The 18,458-nt window shown below is 33.5% G+C and overlaps 1 protein-coding gene across 5 annotated transcripts in view; it reads left to right on the top strand.

Moving 5' to 3' along the window:
• KDM6A (lysine demethylase 6A) overlaps positions 1-18,458 on the top strand; it is a 273,917-nt gene that overhangs the window by 175,838 nt on the left and 79,621 nt on the right. For all 5 annotated transcript variants that reach the window (XM_069065747.1, XM_069065751.1, XM_069065749.1 and 2 more), the window contains exon 9: positions 15,095-15,188. In XM_069065747.1, the coding sequence (XP_068921848.1) occupies positions 15,095-15,188 (94 nt within the window). The remainder of the gene's footprint in view (positions 1-15,094; positions 15,189-18,458) is intronic.

Consider the following 18,458-nt stretch of genomic DNA (forward strand, 5'->3'; position numbering starts at 1 on the left):
CTCACTTCTTTTTTTTTAAATTTCAGTTGTGATTTTACATTCTGGCTTGGCTAAGCAGTATAGTAAAAATTATATACAATTATGTAAAAGTTCAAGTATTGTAGCAGCAAGCACCCCAAGCGTCCTCAGGGTTTGCAGCTACCACAGGTTCTTGGATCTGCTTTGTTAAAGGAAAGCAACTCAAAATGGGTTAAACAAGCTTACTTTAATCAGTCAGACATATATCGTTTACCTTGTTCAGGAGAAAAGGTCAGCACCCTGAACCTCAAAGTATACAGGCATAATTATCAAGACAGAAACATCAAGTAGACAGATTTCCAAACTGTCCAACCATTACATCCATACCCAGTCAACATCACAGAACACTTCTCAAAGTGAGTCCCAAAACAAAGCTACACATCAGGGCTTATATAGCCTTCTCCTGGCTCAGAGAATGTAACAACCTTATTGACCCACTGGCCAATCAAAAAGTATCTACTGAAAAACAAGCCTCCCTCCCCAGACTTCTGGTGCACTTTAGCCTAGGGGCAGGGAAGATCTTTAAAATTTACATTCGCATTACAAGTATTTGGTCCTATTTTTTGCCTTCTTGATTGTTTTATTCTATATCCCATGAGCTGACTTAAAAGAGAACAGTAATCGCTTTCTTTTGAGAATATTTTGACTGCTTACACTCTATTAATGATGTTTTTATTTGAGACATTTAGTATAGGAAGAAATTGACCTTAGTTATAGGACATATTCAGAAATGTTAGCAAATGCTCATCATTACTTATGTCAGTATGTTTTAAGAGACAGTATGGTGGGGAGAGTATTTGACTTGCAGTTAGGAAAGTTAGGAAGACCTGGATTCTTACCTACCTTAGATACTTATCCTGATCCTGGGCAAGTCATTTAACCACTCAGCCTCAGTTTCATCATCTGTAATATGGGGCTACTAAGTACCTGCTACACAAGGTTGTTATGTGGGATGTAAGATAATTCACAAAGTGTATTGCAAACTTTCAGTTGCTAATTACAGGCAATGATACTGAAATGTCTTCTTGGCTTACTAAATGGATCATATTGAATATAATATAGTCTTTTTAGTGACTCATTTTCAGCATTTTGTTAACTTACCACTTAATTCAAATTCATTTCCGAGTAAATCTGCTCTTTCCCCTCTCCATCTGTCTTGTGCAAAACAACTCAAATTTTCCCTTCCTACCTGCTTGCAATCTAGCTTCATCCTTGAGTACTTTTTGCCATACATTTGCAGGTTATCATAAGTCCTTACCATCTCAGTGACCTTTTGAAATTGTCATTGTTGAGAATTTGGAGAATAACCATTTGGTTCTCAGTTCTAGCATTCCGTCCCTCTTGCTGGCAAATTATATCTAGAAAATTTGGGTCAGATTGGAGAGTTGAAAAGCTTGTGTTAGGATGTAGCTCATTGATCAAGTGTTCAAATTTTGGTTAATCTATCCTTAGATTATGGTTCCTGTAATGAAAGTATCAAAGTTCACCTACTTTGTTGTTACTGTGTTGGTTAAGCTGCCAGATCATCTGAAAGCATTTGACCCTTTCCTGTTCTTGAAATTTTCTCTTCCTTTTGGTTCCAGAAGATTGCTCTGCTTATCTTCATATATTACTGACTTTTTGTCTCCTCCATTGGCAGGGCTTGCTCTGTTTTCCCTTTAAATATGATTGGTTCTCAGCATTCAGAATATGGTCTTCAGATCTTTAGCCTGTATTCATCCCTGAAATGGTTCCAGTTGTTCTCATAGTTTAAACTATTACATTTCTATAAATAATTCCTAAGTCCTGTTACTCTCTTGGAGATGTTGGTCCTGCATTTCCAACGTTTTTCATGTTTCCACTTGGGTATGCTCTCAGGTTGAGTGTGTCTCTTTATCCCACACCATCCTACTTTCCTGACTTTTCTTTTTATGTTTACATGACAATCTCATTCTTTTTACATTATTTTTGACCCCTCCAAAAACTTCATCTTTTGAGGTCTTCATTTTGTTTTCCATAGTTATCAACCATTAAGTGCTGTCAGTCTTTCATTTTCAATGTCCTTGTTGCTTTTCCCTTCCTTTTAAAAATTTTATTATTTTTACTAAGTATAGGGACAAGACTTGTGATTTCATTGATATAGTGAATTCTCAAGTGAGGAGACTCAATCAGCAACATTTCTGCAGTTTACATTCTTTGAGAATTGCCTCGTGTATAAAGTTAAATATCTTCCCCAGGGGTGTGTGTGTGTGTGTGTGTGTGTGTGTGTGTGTGTGTATGCATGTATGTGTCAGAAGTGGGTCTGAAACTCAGATGTTCCTGGTTTCAAGGCCAGCTTTCATCTGTACTCCATGCTGTTTCACTTAATTTAATGCTTTTAAATACTACTTGATAAATACAGATAATACAAAACATGGTAGACAGCTTTAGGAAACATCGTTGCAAATAATCATGCATAAAACTCCAAAGTTTCTATTACTCAGATTTTTTTAAAGTATATATACTGAAATCTCACTAAAATTGTATGTCATAAGAAAACTGAGGGAATTATTTCTTCCTGAAATGACTTATAGATGATGAAATGCTACTCAAACCCATATCTCACAAAGAATGAAGAAGCAGATATAGAGACAAAAAGTTTCCACCTGCAAACACAAATCCACTTGTTTGTATATTGGTGCCATAGGACATACCTGGCACCATTTCCCATGCAGACGTGTTTATTTTTGGTCACCCTGTGTTGAGATGAACTCAGGTTCAAGACTGTGGCTTCCCAGCCTAGAATCTGGCTTGGACTGTATTCCCAGCTCCCATCACATCTTTATTGAAAAGACTGCTGGAACTTCTTTGAACTCTAGGCACTGCCTTCACCCATATCAGAACAGCCAGATCTGTGTAAAAAGAAAAGTATCCCCTCCGTCATCACCTGACCAGAACTCTAGAATTCTAGGCTAAATAAAGCAATGAACATTGACTTTGTGCCATGTGCTTAGAAGACAAAGAAAGATTTTATTTTAAAGTTCCTGTCTCAGGGATCTCACACTGGAGACAATACAAAATCAACTATTTACAAACAAAATACTTAAAAAGATATATTGGAGATAATCTCAAGAGTAAAGACAGGATTATAGTGGACTAGAAAAGCTTTTTTTTTTTTAATCAAATGCTTTATTAACTTCTGGTTTACATCATTTATTTCTGCAACATTTTGAGTTACAAATTTTCTCCCCATTTTTCCCCCTACCCCAAAATAGTGATCCCCCTGAATATCCCCTCCTCCAATCTTCTCTCTCCCATATCTTCTCCCATATCCCCTCCAACTTCTGGGAAAGCTTTTCTTCCTTTTGTTTTCCCTTCTCTTCCCCTCCCCTCCCCTTCTCCCCTCCTCTCCTCTCCTTTCCTTTTTTTTTTTAAGCAGTCGAGGGTTAAGCAACTTGCTCAAGGTTACAGGGCCGGTTATTTTTTTGTGTGTGGGTGCCGAGTATCTGAGGCCTGAAACGATCCCAGGTCTCCTGACGCTGGGGCCAGCAGTCTTACTCACTGCGCCACCTGGCCACCCCTAAGCAATTGGGATTAAGTAATTTAAGGTTACACAGACAGTTATTTTGTGTGGGTGTTAAGTATCTGATCTCGGAACGGATCCCAGGTCTCCCAACTCTGGGGCCAGTGCTCTTATTCATTGTGCCACCTGGCCACCCCTGGGAAAGCTTTCTTGAAGAAGAGAAACCTTTAGTTGAATTTTAAAGGAAGCCAAGGAAACCTTTCCTCGCCATTTCTCTACTCTTACCTGAAAACAGCTCACAGCTAGGGGCTCAAAGCTCTCCCACAATTCCCATTGTGCTACTCAGTTCTGTTGTCCAGACTACCTGTCTTGGTCTGATAGCCCAGCACATAGTTTCTATACTGGCAGACTTCTGGAGCTGAGACCTAATTGTTGGTCCAACCTAATCCTCCCACTAATCCTTCTCTCCAAGAAAAGTCTCCCTGCTTTTTCTGGTCCCTTCAAAATTAGGAGAGATGCCCATGTCTCACTCTTCCTACACAGCTAAACAACATGGAGTGTGCAGACCTATCCCTTCTAGTTTTTCATCATGTCCAACTCTTCATAACCCAGTGGACCATACTGTCCTTGGAATTTTCTTAGCAAAGTTAATGGAATGGTTTGCCATTGCCTTCTCTGTTGGATTAAGGTAAACAAAGGTAAAATAGCTTGACCAGGGTCACCTAACATTAGTAAGTATCTGAGGCCAGATTTGAACTCAAGTCTTGCTGCTTACCCTAGGCCCAGCACTCTATCCACTGAGCCACCTAGCTGCTTCGCTTATATTCTATCCCTACAGTGGACTATGACCCTCCTATATTGCAGCTTTAGATCTTTCCTGATTGATTTGTATACTTCTCATTTTGGAAAAGAAAAATAGTGTAAATCAAAACTGGCAACTTGATAAGCAACTTAAACAACATAAAAGACCTGAGAAATTTTCCCTCCAAAAAGGTACAAAGTTAGTATTAATAGTTGGGATGGAGAATGTATTTAAGAAAAAAAATTTTTTAATCAGATTGGATAAATTTGATAGTAACCAGATCAGGGAATTAAAGCAGGGCTCTAACGTACGTGTGTGTGTGTGTGTGTGTGTGTGTGTGTATTTTAACATAAGGACATGATGCAGCACTTTGGAATACTCAAGATATTATCCAAGGTCTAAAAAGTTACGGAAGCAGCAACTAATAACATCATCAAAATTGAGCAAAGATTAATAGGTAAATAAATAAAACTGAAGAAGAAACCCAAGAATTTTGGAACCAAAAAAGCTAGAGAAAACTTAGACATATACTTATTAATAAGTTAGGGTCATAAGAATATGATGCTATGGGACAAATGTTCTAGACATTCCATTTTAATCCCTTGTTAAGGGAAAAAAAAATTTCCAGTGTCTATATCAAGAAATGTATAACAGTAGAAACACTGCACAAATTGTAGTTGTAAGTCCTAGATTTAAATCCTGTTTGTAACTTGTTAACTGTGTGGCATTAGGCATAGCCTAATTATTTAACTTACCTTTGTTTTTTATCATCTTTAAAAATGATCAGGTTTTCCTAGATGGCATCTAAGGATTTCTACCAGTTATGACTTTTTTGCCTGATAACAGGAAACTATCAGGTCCATCAATTTACATTCACCCGGGCATATAAATCCTAAGTATAAATCAAAGAAAAATAACTTTCTAAGAGTTTTGAAGAGTTATAATGCATTGTATACCCTTTGACCCAGCAATAACACTATTAGGTCTGTTTCCCAGTGAGTTCAGGGAAAAAAATGAGAATTTATAAGTTCCAAAATATTTATAGCAGTTCTCTTTGTTGTGGCAAAGTACTGGAAATTGAAGGGATGCCCCACCAGTTGGGGAATGGCTGAACAAGTTGCGGTATATGATTATGAAGGAATGCTGTTGTGCTGTGAAAAATTAACATATTGATTTTAGGAAAGCATGGAAAGACTGTAATGATGAGTGAAATGAGCAGAGCCAAAAGAACTTTAAATACAGTAACAGAAATAGAATAATTGTGAATAACTTATTACTATAGTTGTAATTTATTAGTATTATAGATCAGCTACAAAGGTCCTAAGAAGGAAGGTGCTGTCCATCTCCAGAGAAAAAACTGATAAATAGAAGTATACATAGTTTGATTTTAGATATATTCATAAGAATCTTCGTCAGATGGTGACCTTCAGAGTGGGGGAGTGAGAGAGGGAGGGAGGGAGGAATGGAGGAAGGTTAGTTCAGAACTTAAGTGTAACCCCAAAAAAATAAATAAATAAGTAAATAACGTAAATAACTTTTAAAAGGGAGAAACAGTGACATTTAAAAGAAAAGCAAATTGAAGTATGCCAGGCAAAGTTAAGCAGATATATATATATATATATATATATATATATATATATATATATATATATATGGTTCTTCCTTGAAAATGTGAGCATACAAAGAAACATACAAGGAAAACAAATCTGGTTGAAATTAGAATTCTTTTCAAAAACCAAGATTACCTTGAAGTGAGTCTTAAACCAAATCACTTAATTAAGGAGTGGAAATGCTAGCACATCCAGTTAAAATATTCAATACAAATTTCAGTTAAAACATACTGTAACTATGCATTAAGAAATCAGGGATATATAATCTTAATGATAGATGTAACAGACTTAAAATTTGGATAAAAATATCAGCACAAAATGGAAGTAATACTAAATAATATATGCTATTAATAAGACATTTAATATGAATGAGAAAAGCCACCTCACAAAGAGGTGAGGAGCATACTGAAAGACTAAACATGGGATTAAGCTAAACTCATAAAACGTGTGATCATATGAATAGATGCAGAAATTAGTTGTTTTTTTTTTTTACCAAAGCCAACAATGATCATAAAAATATGAAAAGAAGTCATTTTGTCCCTTAACACACTAAAAAAGTATTTGCCTTAAAGCAAAAGCACATTTTGTTTACTGCGCAGTACAAGAATAACAAAAAGCATTTCTAATGATAATTGGTACAAAGCAAGAAGGTCATCATTACCTCTTTTATTTGAATAATTCAGATATTTGTATCTTTCTTAGGATTATTAAGTTTTCAGTTGCATTAGAACAGAGTGAAGAAAAATATTTTGTGAAGTGGTTATGGTTTTGTTATTAGAATTGACACTAAAAAAGGTATATATTACAATATTTCCCAGCAAACCCTAAGGACCACTGGACCTTTCCTTGTGAATTTTACCTGAATGCCCCCTTTATGTGTTTATATGAGCTTTTGGAATGTAAGCTTGTTGAGATCAGGTTACTATACCTTACTTTCCTGTTTGTGTCTCCAATTCTTCATAAATGGTTTTTCATTCAAAAAGTGGCATTCATTAATTGCACATGATACAATAGTAGATCTTTAAAATTTGTCTTCCTTAATGGAGACCAGTTCAAAATTAGACATTGTGAAGTTAACAGAAAAATCCCCAGCCTTTTTATTAACTTGTAATAAGTATCAAGAAATCGTAAACTCCTGTTATAATATTTAATAATCCTATATCTGGCAACCTCTTCCTGAGGCCTGGTTTACTTAATGTAAAATGATGGAATTATGCTAGATGGCTGCTTGGGTCCCTTCCACATATAAGAACAACTTTAAAATGACCAAATTTAAAAAGATCAGAATTATCGGAGAGAAATAAAATGTTAATGGAAAGGATTATAAATGTAATGTAATATTAGTAAATGTTAGAATACTTCCTAGATTTACAGCATCAGTCTTATTCAGTACCATTCAGGATTATGATGTGCTTCTTGATAGAACTAGAAAAAATCGTAATGAAAGTTATGATAAAGCAAGCATTGAATATCAAGGGGAACACTTGAGAAAAATCAGTTGAAGTGATCTTACTCACAAGCTTTAAAGTATATGACAGGGTTCAGTTACCGTAGAATCTATGTTATTAAAACAAAATAATATATCCAGAGAAATACATATGAAAGATTAGTTTTTTTTGGGGGGGGAACAATAGAAAGTAAAACTGGATAAGACATTAATTAATAAAAATATATTTTCTGAAAAAATTATTGATGATCTGTTGATAATAGGGTTTGACCTATGTTTTACATTATATACCCCAGTCAGTTACAGCTATGATCCTTAAACATTTTGATAAACTCAAACTATAAAGATGAGGAAAATTCAATGAAGTCTTTATCTTAGTTATTCCAAAGGCAATGAGAATTCTTGTTTGAACAACTGGAATGATTAAAAGCTAAGAGAAATTGACATGAAAAAATGTTTCTGTACAACACAGCAACAGTAGCAGAAGGAATATATTTGTGGCAGATATGACAAACATTTCTCATCTAAAATATATAAAGAGCTATTAAGTCACAGCTATAATTCCCAGTCAATAATAAATAAATGTTTAAAATTAGAGCAACATTGGAATTGAAGTTTTTTCAACATCATTTTCATTGTCATCTTTTGTTTCCATGTCACATTAATTTCCAAACCTCATTTTCCCCCATACCTTGCCAGGCCACCATCCCTTTTAAATAAGAAAAAACATTTTAGCAGAATTACTAACCAGTATATCAACTCTGACAATCTTATGTAGTGTTCCTCATCTGTAGTCTGTTCCTGTCTTCCCCTAGCACACACTTATATTATGAAATAAGGAAGTTGTCTTTTCTCAACCACATCTTCTCCTGGGCCAACTTTGATCATTATAATTATGCATCTTTGGTTTATTTCTTTTTTTTTTTTCCTTAAACATGTTTTCCCCAAGTTGAAGTACATTTGTTAATAATCAGTTTAAAAAATAATCAGACATATCAAGTAAAACAGCTGCAGCACCATTCTTATGTATCAGATTGAAAAACATAAAAACCTCAAAACTCATTGAGTTTTTGGAGGAAGAGCTAATTTATTGCTTATATCACTGAAAACTTTTAAATATTTTTTTTGGAGAGCAATCTGGAATTACACTGTAAAATTTACAAAATTTTGACCTGTTGATTTCATAATTATAATATATCATGACAGTATTACCAAAAACACATTTCCTTAGCCATGTTAAGTATAATTGCCTAAAACCTGGAAACCATCTAAATATTCAATATTCGGGAATGATTGTAAAGCCAAGCCTGAGCAGCTTTTCAGAAGAATGCTGCTTTGAACAGCTTCCAAGGTTCTGATTACACAGTATAGTGAACCCTATTCAATATCAGAGCAAAACATTCATAGAAAATCAAAATCCAGCATTCACAACAACTTATTACTAAAATGGCCACAGTGGTCACATAGTTTCAGCAAAGAACAATCATTTAGTAACTCAATCATTCAATCATCCTTCCTTAAGGGACACAAAGTATGATAGAGTTCTCCACCCGTGGGGCACACCAAGTTACAAATCAGTCACCATTCACTATTCAATCATCAGAAAATACACAAGCCCTAGGTCACTAGTAAATTAAAATTTTTCAGTCAGCACATAATATCCAAGTAAAGTCTTCTTTCAGCCTGACTCAGGGTGGTCTCTCAGATTCCCTGGATCCCCTTCTATGGTCCTAGATCCTGCCCTTCACCCCTCAAAAAAAAACCCCAAAATCAAAATCATTCTTTCCAGCCTCCGGGGCCTTTCTTCTTCAGCCCACGTGGGGGTGGCAGCTTCTGCCTCCACAAAGCTTGCTCCAAGAAGATCTGTCTGACCCAGCAGGGACTTGTCCTTATAATGTACACATGGCATTAGCTCCTTGCTGTTTCTGCCAACCCCTTCCTTTTACGTCAGCAACAGGGGTTCATGCCTTCTGTTTCTTTAACAGAGGCTTGATTAATTACCAAGTGCTAAGTGCCTCTCAGCTTGGGAATACAAAAAGAACTTCAAATTTCATTACTAATACAATGATTTTAATACCTTAGTACTATAATGTACACCAAAAGTTTTCAACCCAAATGTGTAATCAATACATAGAAATCTAGAAAGACCTTTATGAAATAAAACAAAGGAAAAGCAAACCAGTAGAGTGTAGTACATAAATTTTAGCTCTATAAGAGAATAAGAATATACATACAAATAATCCTCATCGGGATTTGCAGTGATTGAAAATTTATAATATTTCATGCACTGAAGTTACTTAATGATTGATTACTAACTAAATATATTTGTATGATTTCATTGTTCAGTGCTTTTAATAAAACATTTTCTTAAAATGTGTATTTCCTTTCATTGTTTCCCTGTCTCTTTTGAACTTTACTAATGTTTGTATATTTGCATACTTATGAGTTCTAATCACAATAATAGTCCATTCTGTATAGATATCACAATTTGTTCAGCCATTTCTATATTGTCACATATGTGTTTTTCACTTTTTTTACTGCTAACCCATAACCTTTTTTTGTTAAAGTCCTAGTAGTGGGGTCACTCATTCAAAATTCCTGAAGGAAAATTACAGGTAATAAAGGGGGCAGATGATATTGTGAGAACTCTTACAATAATATAAAGCCTAATATTTTTTTTAAAAACTACATGGTAATTGTATTTAAAAAAAATAGAAATCTAGATGACTAGAAGATTATGTAATCATATCACTTTACAACCATCATAATGAAGATTATTAAGTCCAGTGCTGGTATAGCTGTGGAACAGACCTGTGGAGCTTTGAAATGGTAGATTGATTTTAGAAAACAATCTACATTTTTCCAGTGACTTGTAAAACCATTTTTTCCTTCTTTATTCCCAATAACATTTTAACTCAGGTCAGTTCCCACTCTAATGTTTTTTACATTATCTCCCAAGAGATTTCTTTAAGCTTTCTTAGAATAAAACGTTAAAATCTTTCCTTCCTAAATCTGTGATCCTTCTTCACATCTGTATTATTAGCAGTAGCCTCATATTGATTGGTACTCTTTCTCTAGTCTATTCCCTCCAAACCATTTTATATTTCACTGTATAACTAGTCTTCCCCATTTAACCTTTGCATCATACCAAGTTCCTCATTAAAAAAAATGTTCAGTGACTTCCATTTGTTTGTTGGATAACAAACAAATTCTTAGCTTGGAATTCAAGATCATTTACAGTCTCATTTCAGCCTATGCTTTACACTTAGTACATATCATCCTTAATCCTTTTCCACTTCTCTGAGATACAGACTCAGGTACAACCCGACAGTCTCTTACACCAGTCCTCTAAACAGCATAGGAATTTTTGGGAGGGGAGGCGGGGTCCAAAAATATAATAATGCTGGGAATTCTCTCTAATAATATCCTTCCCATTTTCTTGTTTAATTAAGTCCTACTAATGCTTCAAGGCCTGTTTTAACCTTTTCTGTTGATTTCTTTTTCTCTTTAGTGCAATATAATCACAATAATTAAATTCTTTGAATTAATGTATCATTTCACTGTAAACATATATTTTCTTAACTCGTTCCTAATTAACTTTTTGTGAGGTGGTGGGTTTTTTTTTTTTTGGTGGGTTTTTTGTTTGTTTCTGTTACTTGCACTTAGACTTTTAAGACACTATAAGTGAAGGGGATAATTCTTATTAAACTTTATCACCTGTGGTTTTTGGCAGTGTCTTGTTTCCCTTAAAGGAGCAGCATTGATTGGACTCATTTCTCCTTTATTCATTTTTTATTTCTTTTCCTTTAATCAGATACTGCAATTTTTAATCCAGGAAACCCTTTTAGCTAGTTGAAAAGAAATAGACATAAATTAAACATTTAGAAGACATTCATCTTTTAATTTTTCATTGGCTTGCAAATTGCCCATTTTAGGAAGGTTCCGATAATATGCTTCTTAACCAAAATATTTACAAATGTTTATTTTTATAATCAGATCTTATGTTAAGGCTCCTGTGATGGTTTTTAACCTATATAATTATAGCTTTTTTATTAAATTCTCTGAAAAGTGGGAATAGAATCATAAAAACAGTATTAAAGCATTGCTTCCCTTAATTGCCCTGTCAAACCTTTAAGGCAAGAATGTTGAGAGAGGTAACAGACTGGAATTCTGGCCACTTTTTGTCTTGAAATAGTGGGGCTAACGGGAAGGAACAATTGAGAACAACTTATGGGCATAAAATAACATTCCACAAGTGTTTATTAAATTGTAGTTGACAATAGAACTGTCTTACAAAAAGCACTTTGCCAGATTCAGAGTTATAAAGGTAAAATGGACATAATTCTTAGAGGACCGCTAAAAGAATGCTCTATCAGACTAAATTCACACCTCTGGCTTGACACCTTTCATAATTCTAGGCTTATGATGATACCTTATGATGATATGATTTCCCTTCTTGAGAAAAGAAAAATAGGCAGCTTTTAATGGACTAATACAACCCTTCTTTTTGACACAGGCATCATAGGAACAGGTTGGAAATTCTGCATATATCCCCTTCTTTAAAGTAAAAATATCATTTTTCATAAATTAATTAAAAAGATGATTTATTTTTTGTTCCTCTCATGTCTACCTCATTTTGCATTTTGATATTGTTGGATGGACAGTCATTTTGGAGTCAGAAGACTTTGTTCCAAGTAATGGGCTCTGCCACTTACCATTTAGTTGATATTGAACAAGCTACTTCAGTTTTAAAATAAAACTTGAACTAAATGACATTTGAGATATCTTTCAGCTCTAAATTTGTGATCTTTAAGAAAGTAGGAACTGAAAATTGTAAACTCATTTCTCTTAAGCAATTTAAGATTAAGACCTTTACCACTGACTACCATGGAATAGTAGAAGGAGGTAGCACTGAGATGTTCTTCTGCTTACAATTAAATAGGTACACTTTAGTGTAAGAACAATTTTTTTTTGTTACTGGTGTAGTTTTACAGTAAATGTGTCCTGTTGAAGAATCTAAACTTTTTAATGCAGTTTATACTTTGAAATACACAGAATGAATGCATTGTTTAAAATGTATAGATCAAATGCCATATATATGACTATATTGATTATTAGAAGTCATTATCTTGAAAATAAATTTAATTCCATAATATACTACACAGCTTCTGTCATCTTCTAATTTTCTGTTTGTGTTTTGCTCCTTGGTTAGATAATCTGGCTTGTTAGAGTTGCATACAACAGTACTTTCAATGAACAAAGTGAGAAGCTTTTTTATGGAATATAACGTATATGAACTTTTTGAAACCTCTCTGGCTGTTTCTTATAACACTCTACCTCCCTGCCTTTTCATGTTTAAAGCTCTGCTGTGCCCTCTGGAAATTATAAGCTTTTGAATGTTGAGTGTTACTGGATGACTTTTCCCCTGACTTTTTATATGTATGGTTAATGACTGGCAACTACTCAGTTTTGGTATCAGCAAATTATTTTCTTGAAGAGAAAATTATTAAGAGATTTTTCTCTCTGAACATGACATTTTTTTCTATTTCTGTCATGAAAATATTTGGTTTCGAGAACCTAGAACGTGTAAGATCTAGATTTTGCCTTTATCTGATTTATAGCGGAAAAGTTATTTATTTGGTGTATTTTGTTGTTGTTGTTTCAGTTGAGAGCTTGGTATGGTTAGTAAATTACTTATTAAAAAATATATTTTGTTTATTTGGATAAATAGTGCAGTAAACCAGGAAAGCAGAACTTGGTATCCAGCAGAAGCACTGCCACTGGGGTCAGAGACTTATGTTCACTTTTCAACTCTGGTGCTTTCTTATTTGTGACCCTGGGCAATTCATTGTATCCCTCAAGGATTCAGTAGAGTGAGAAAGTTGAGCAAGATGGCCTCTGAGGATGCCAACTCTAGGATCCTCAGGATATTTTCATTTGTTAAATAGACCTTCAAACTTTGGGGTTTTAAGTTAGTATTATGGAGTAGAAAATGAGAATCCTTTGAGATGCTGAGTTTAAGAATTTTTCCTTGAACTCTGCTTGGGGGGGAGGCGTTGTTTCTCTCTTAAGTACATTTAATGAAGTACATATTTTACTTTTACTTGCTATTTTTGCAGCAAACAAAACCCATGAGTTCCATTTTGGGGGCTCATAAGGTTAGCAAATTTAGCGATGTTTAATTACCAAGCTATAATATATTTTACTTGTGTTCTTTCCCTGGTTATATGGACTGGCCTATGACAAGGAATAGCTTGTTTGCTTTGAACCATAATACTTTAACAGTGTAGCTCCTTATTCTGTTTTGTAACTAGTTTAAATTTATTCTCAGCAGTAATTCCATTTTCATTTAATATGGTGCTTTCCTCAGCTTGTAAGGAAGGGAGAGGGATTTTTTTTTTCAAGCTAGAAGTGAAGTTCATGGGAAAGATGAGGGATGGGGTGGGGTTTAATAAAACCAATTATATGTAATCATAAGTTAATATACTGTGTTTTGGTAAAGTGCAAAGTGTCAATGTGAAACTGTGGAAAGACCTGAATATTATATGAGAAACAATCTGATAAGGAATATTGAGCACTTACTATATGAAAAGTTCAGTACTAAGAAGTGTGTGTTGACACTTTAAAGCTCTGAGAATACTTTGCAGACCTGCTTACTTTTTGAATGTAGACTAATAATGTAAGTAAACTCTGACACTTCTTTTCTGATAGTGAAGTGTTCAATAATACTTCAAATTCATTTTTTTGCTTTTGAAATTTTAGAAACACTTATCTCATTCACATCAGCTCTTAAGAGTTAGAGAAGTCACATCATCTATTTTACAGAGGTTAAACTTAAGACACAAGTGTTATGACTTGTGCCTAAGGTCATAGAGCTATTTAAAATCAGTTCCATAAGGAGAGAAAGAGAAAGGTTTATTGATATAAGACAGGGGTTTCCTTAAAAGGCTCCATGGTTCTTAGACTTCTGAGAAAAGTAATTAAAATTTCTAACAGTATGGGTTTCTAACTGCTAAAGCAAGATGGATTATTATTTACAAATTTAGTGTTTTTAAACATTGCCCAACCATTTAGCCCATAATATTATAATTTTATCTTTTACATCCTATAAAACATGACTCAATATATTGGATTTTTAAAAAATACTTTTTTCAGTTCTTCCAGAACCTGCTTAAGAATAGGGAGAGCATTTTGCCTCACTACCTAATTTTTTAACTGGCCTGTTAATCATTAGAAAGATTGTTTTTTGGCAGATTGGATAATTCAGGGTAGAGAATATCAGCCTTTAAAGGGGTTGTACACATAGGCAAGTAATAAGAATGCTAGATTATTTTACTTCTTTTATATCTTTTGGGATAATAGGCTATTCAGTTTTTCATGCTACTATGTAATTCTGAATGCTAGATTTAATAGGTAACTTGGGACTGTAAAATTTGGGCTACTAGTTGGAGGCTAGGGTGTCAATTATATAGAGGTATAACTTGAATAAACAACATTAGGGAATTATTCTGTACTTTTCCCTTTTAAATAGCTTAAAATTTTTAAACCAAATATTGATTAAATTGTAAAAGTTTTACACAATAAATAAAATGTCTAATAACTTTTTGAGGTGAAAAAATTAAAATAATTGGTTCCAATGCTTTGTAAATATCTCTATTAATGAGTGATATTTAAAGGGTTATCAAGTTTCATTTACTTTTTCTTTAACTTTCCCCTCCCCTCCATCCATTCTGCAGAGAAAGTATCACTCTGCAAAGGAAGCTTATGAACAACTTTTGCAGACAGAAAACCTTCCTGCACAAGTAAAAGCAACTGTCTTACAACAGTTAGGTATGTAAAAATATTTTGGTTTACCCCTAATTACACATTCCCTTTCTATTTGGATAATTTTAGGTGGTTGTTTTGATCTTTTTGCTTAACATTACTAGCACATTTATTTGAAATCCACTGTTTAGAATTAATTTTTACTTTTATATCAGTACTACAGTTTAAACAGAAACCCATTCACTGATTCATTTAAGAAGCTTACTTATTGAGGTAAATAAAGCATTTTCATGGTTTTTATCCATGGTACAATACCAATGGATATATTTTATCTATGAATTATAAAGGCTTTAACAAGCACTATAGTTTCTGAAACCATCTTCATTTTAAAGGTGAGAAATGGCCAGGATCACACACAATAATAAGATACCTGCTGTTTAAAAACATTTTTATTTTTGGTATTATCATTATAAGAAAATGAGGACAGGACTTCTAGAAATAGGGATGCTTATTTTATGCACAGATTTTACTTTTTATACTTAATTGGATGTTGTTACTTTGATTCTCTTTTTATATAATTTTTTGTTAGAGCAGGTTTTGACAGTATAATTTACCCCTATACCATTTTAAGTTGCTCTTGTATGTTTTGGTTAAATATTGATGATACTATTTTTAACAGAATTTTAAGTGCACTTGTAAGTTCACTTTTCTTTTCTACCATATAAGTTCCTTTAGTATTATTTGTGGTATATTTTAGAAATATTAGCATTTTAGACTGTAAAACCTTAAGATGTGGAAATGATGCTTTATCCCCTTTATATTAAGGTAACCTGTTAACCTATACAGTTTATTTAGAGAAATTGTCTTTTATCTTTAGTTGAAACACACCTTCCATTTTTCATTGAGAGAGTTTCTCTTCAGTATTTCCAGTTTTGCAACATTAGACCTTTATCCAGTTTCATTGTTGTAGGCAGTAGTTATTCACATTTTGTTAGCTTATAGCCATACTCCACTCTGGCATTTTTCTCATTGCCCATTTATAGCTTTATCCCTCTCAGACTGCCTGCTTTAGTTCCATTTATCTAACTTCATTTATTTAATAAAAATTAATGAAGTCAGTCATTGGGTACAGTATAAAGATTTCAGTTGTAGTTCTTATCCTCCTAATTTTACTAAAGAAATCAGTAATAGGGAAGATGCTAATTTGTGAAATTTTGTGTATTATTGTATGTTCTGATGCTAGTATAATTTACACTCTTAAATGGATTGGAACAGTAAGTAGCAGTTGCTTACTCCATATTTTGATGTACAGGCAATAAAAACTGACCTTTTAAAAAATCGGGTTTTTTTACATTCCTGATTAAATGAGTAGGTGAGCTTAACCCCCCACTGTAATGCAGTTTGTCACTGCTCCTTGAGCAGCCACTAATGAGCAGAGATCATTGCAGCTCCCTTACTAATATCAAACTGACAGCAGAGCTGGTGGTAGGTGGGGACTGTAAGAATCATTTCATTCTTCACTTGAACTTGTACCTCCATAACATTTGGAAATAGTTCCCATAAGAATCAAGTTTTATAGTGCTGCCACTTTAATGTCCATGTATCAAGCAGATGAGAAATTCTGCTAGCGTATGCTTTGAAACATCAGCAAGGAACAAGAAAAGATAGCCTTTACAAATTTGAAGTTACCTACCATAGAATAGAACAGAATAACTTCTTTTTGAAGTAGTTAATGAGTTTTTAAAAACAAAAATACTGCAAGATGAAAAACTTTTTATTGTGACTACATAATTGGTTTGGAATTGGTTTCAGAAGATCTATGTTCATTGTTATGGACATTTCTTCCACAGATTTTTTTCCATAGTTTATGATTCATGAATTACTGTGGCCAAAAAACAAAACAAAACAAAAAACCCTTTTTAAAAATCATCTCTTAGTGACCAACTTACTGATCAGTTTTCTTGTATTTTTAATTTAAGCTCATCTGCAGATAATAGCCCATTGCTGGGTCTGGCCTTGAACTTTTACAGTTTGGTAGGAACTATATGTCACAGATTAAAGCTTTTAAGAAACCAGGCAACTTGCTGGCATGATCAGTTAGATACCAGAATAGGACTTTAGAAGAGGGAGAGCTTTGAATATAATAAACTTTCTTAAAAACTACTGATGTGACCATCTTTTGAGATAAATTGTACCTTTTAAGTACAGAAGGTATATTCTCAATATTTTGTTATTGTAGGAAGCACTTTTAAAATTGAGTTTGCATATATCAGATTTTTATAATAGCACATTTCTGATTTTTAGTTGCATAAGACATCCTCGTGAAGGGCATTTATATCTTAGCAAATAAAGACTGAATTGGATATCCATAATTATTTGTTGAATTGTTTTTTAAACCTCAGTTTCTAAGGAGAGGCTACAAAATTTTAGCATATTTGTGTTTATTATCTCCAATTTGGAATTTTTAGAAATACCAGAAAAAATCACTAAGTAATATACTTACTTTATTCTACTACATTAAATTACATTATCCTGGTGGGGTGGGAGAAAGAAAAATGTCAGTGGTGAAAATTAATACTGGTTTTAATCTGTACTCAGTTTGGGGAAAATATATCAATAATTCTATTATAGTATTATTTCTAATATGCCAAATGAACAATTGATTCCTTCAGATCAGTTAGAAATTCTGATTGCTTCGCAGAAGATAGATAGTGGAAAGTCACTGGTTTAGAAGTCAGGAAACCTGGATTCAAGTCTTCCAATTAACTTCCTTAGTCCTTAAACTTCTTTGTCTATGAAACTGAATGTTAGATTAATGGGTGTCTATGGTTCTTGTTTCATAAGCAATTAGGTACTATAGGACTGTCAGCTGTGTAATTATAAATCTGAATTTGTAGACCTGGACTGTGAATTTAAGATTATACTATACCTGAAGTTGGTGATTATTTTTTAAAACAGATTTTTATTTGTATTTTAAAAATAGCCTGACAAATAAAAGTGCTTAATAATACCTTATCTTTGTGTAGTATTTATAACTTTTCAAAGCACTTTATTTGACTGTCATCTTGATTTTTATGTAAGGTAGCAAATATGATCACTTTTTGACAGATGCAGAAATTAAATTACATTAAACTTATGAATCACTTAAGCTCATATTGCTAGTTTAATGGTAGTGTGACTAAGTTTAAGACTTTCCATTCTTAGCTCAGATTCTTGTCATTAGAATACTGCCACTTTTCCTTTTCCTTTTTACTAAGTTAAAAACCAAAGGAAAGGAGTTAACATTTCATACTAAGTTTTCATTGACTTAGTAACTCCTTGATCACCCTAGTTGCC

The sequence above is a fragment of the Petaurus breviceps genome, unplaced genomic scaffold (genome assembly GCF_028583685.1).
Source record: "Petaurus breviceps papuanus isolate PSGF00001 unplaced genomic scaffold, PetGlider_PUasm1.0 90700, whole genome shotgun sequence".
NCBI lineage: Eukaryota > Metazoa > Chordata > Mammalia > Diprotodontia > Petauridae > Petaurus > Petaurus breviceps.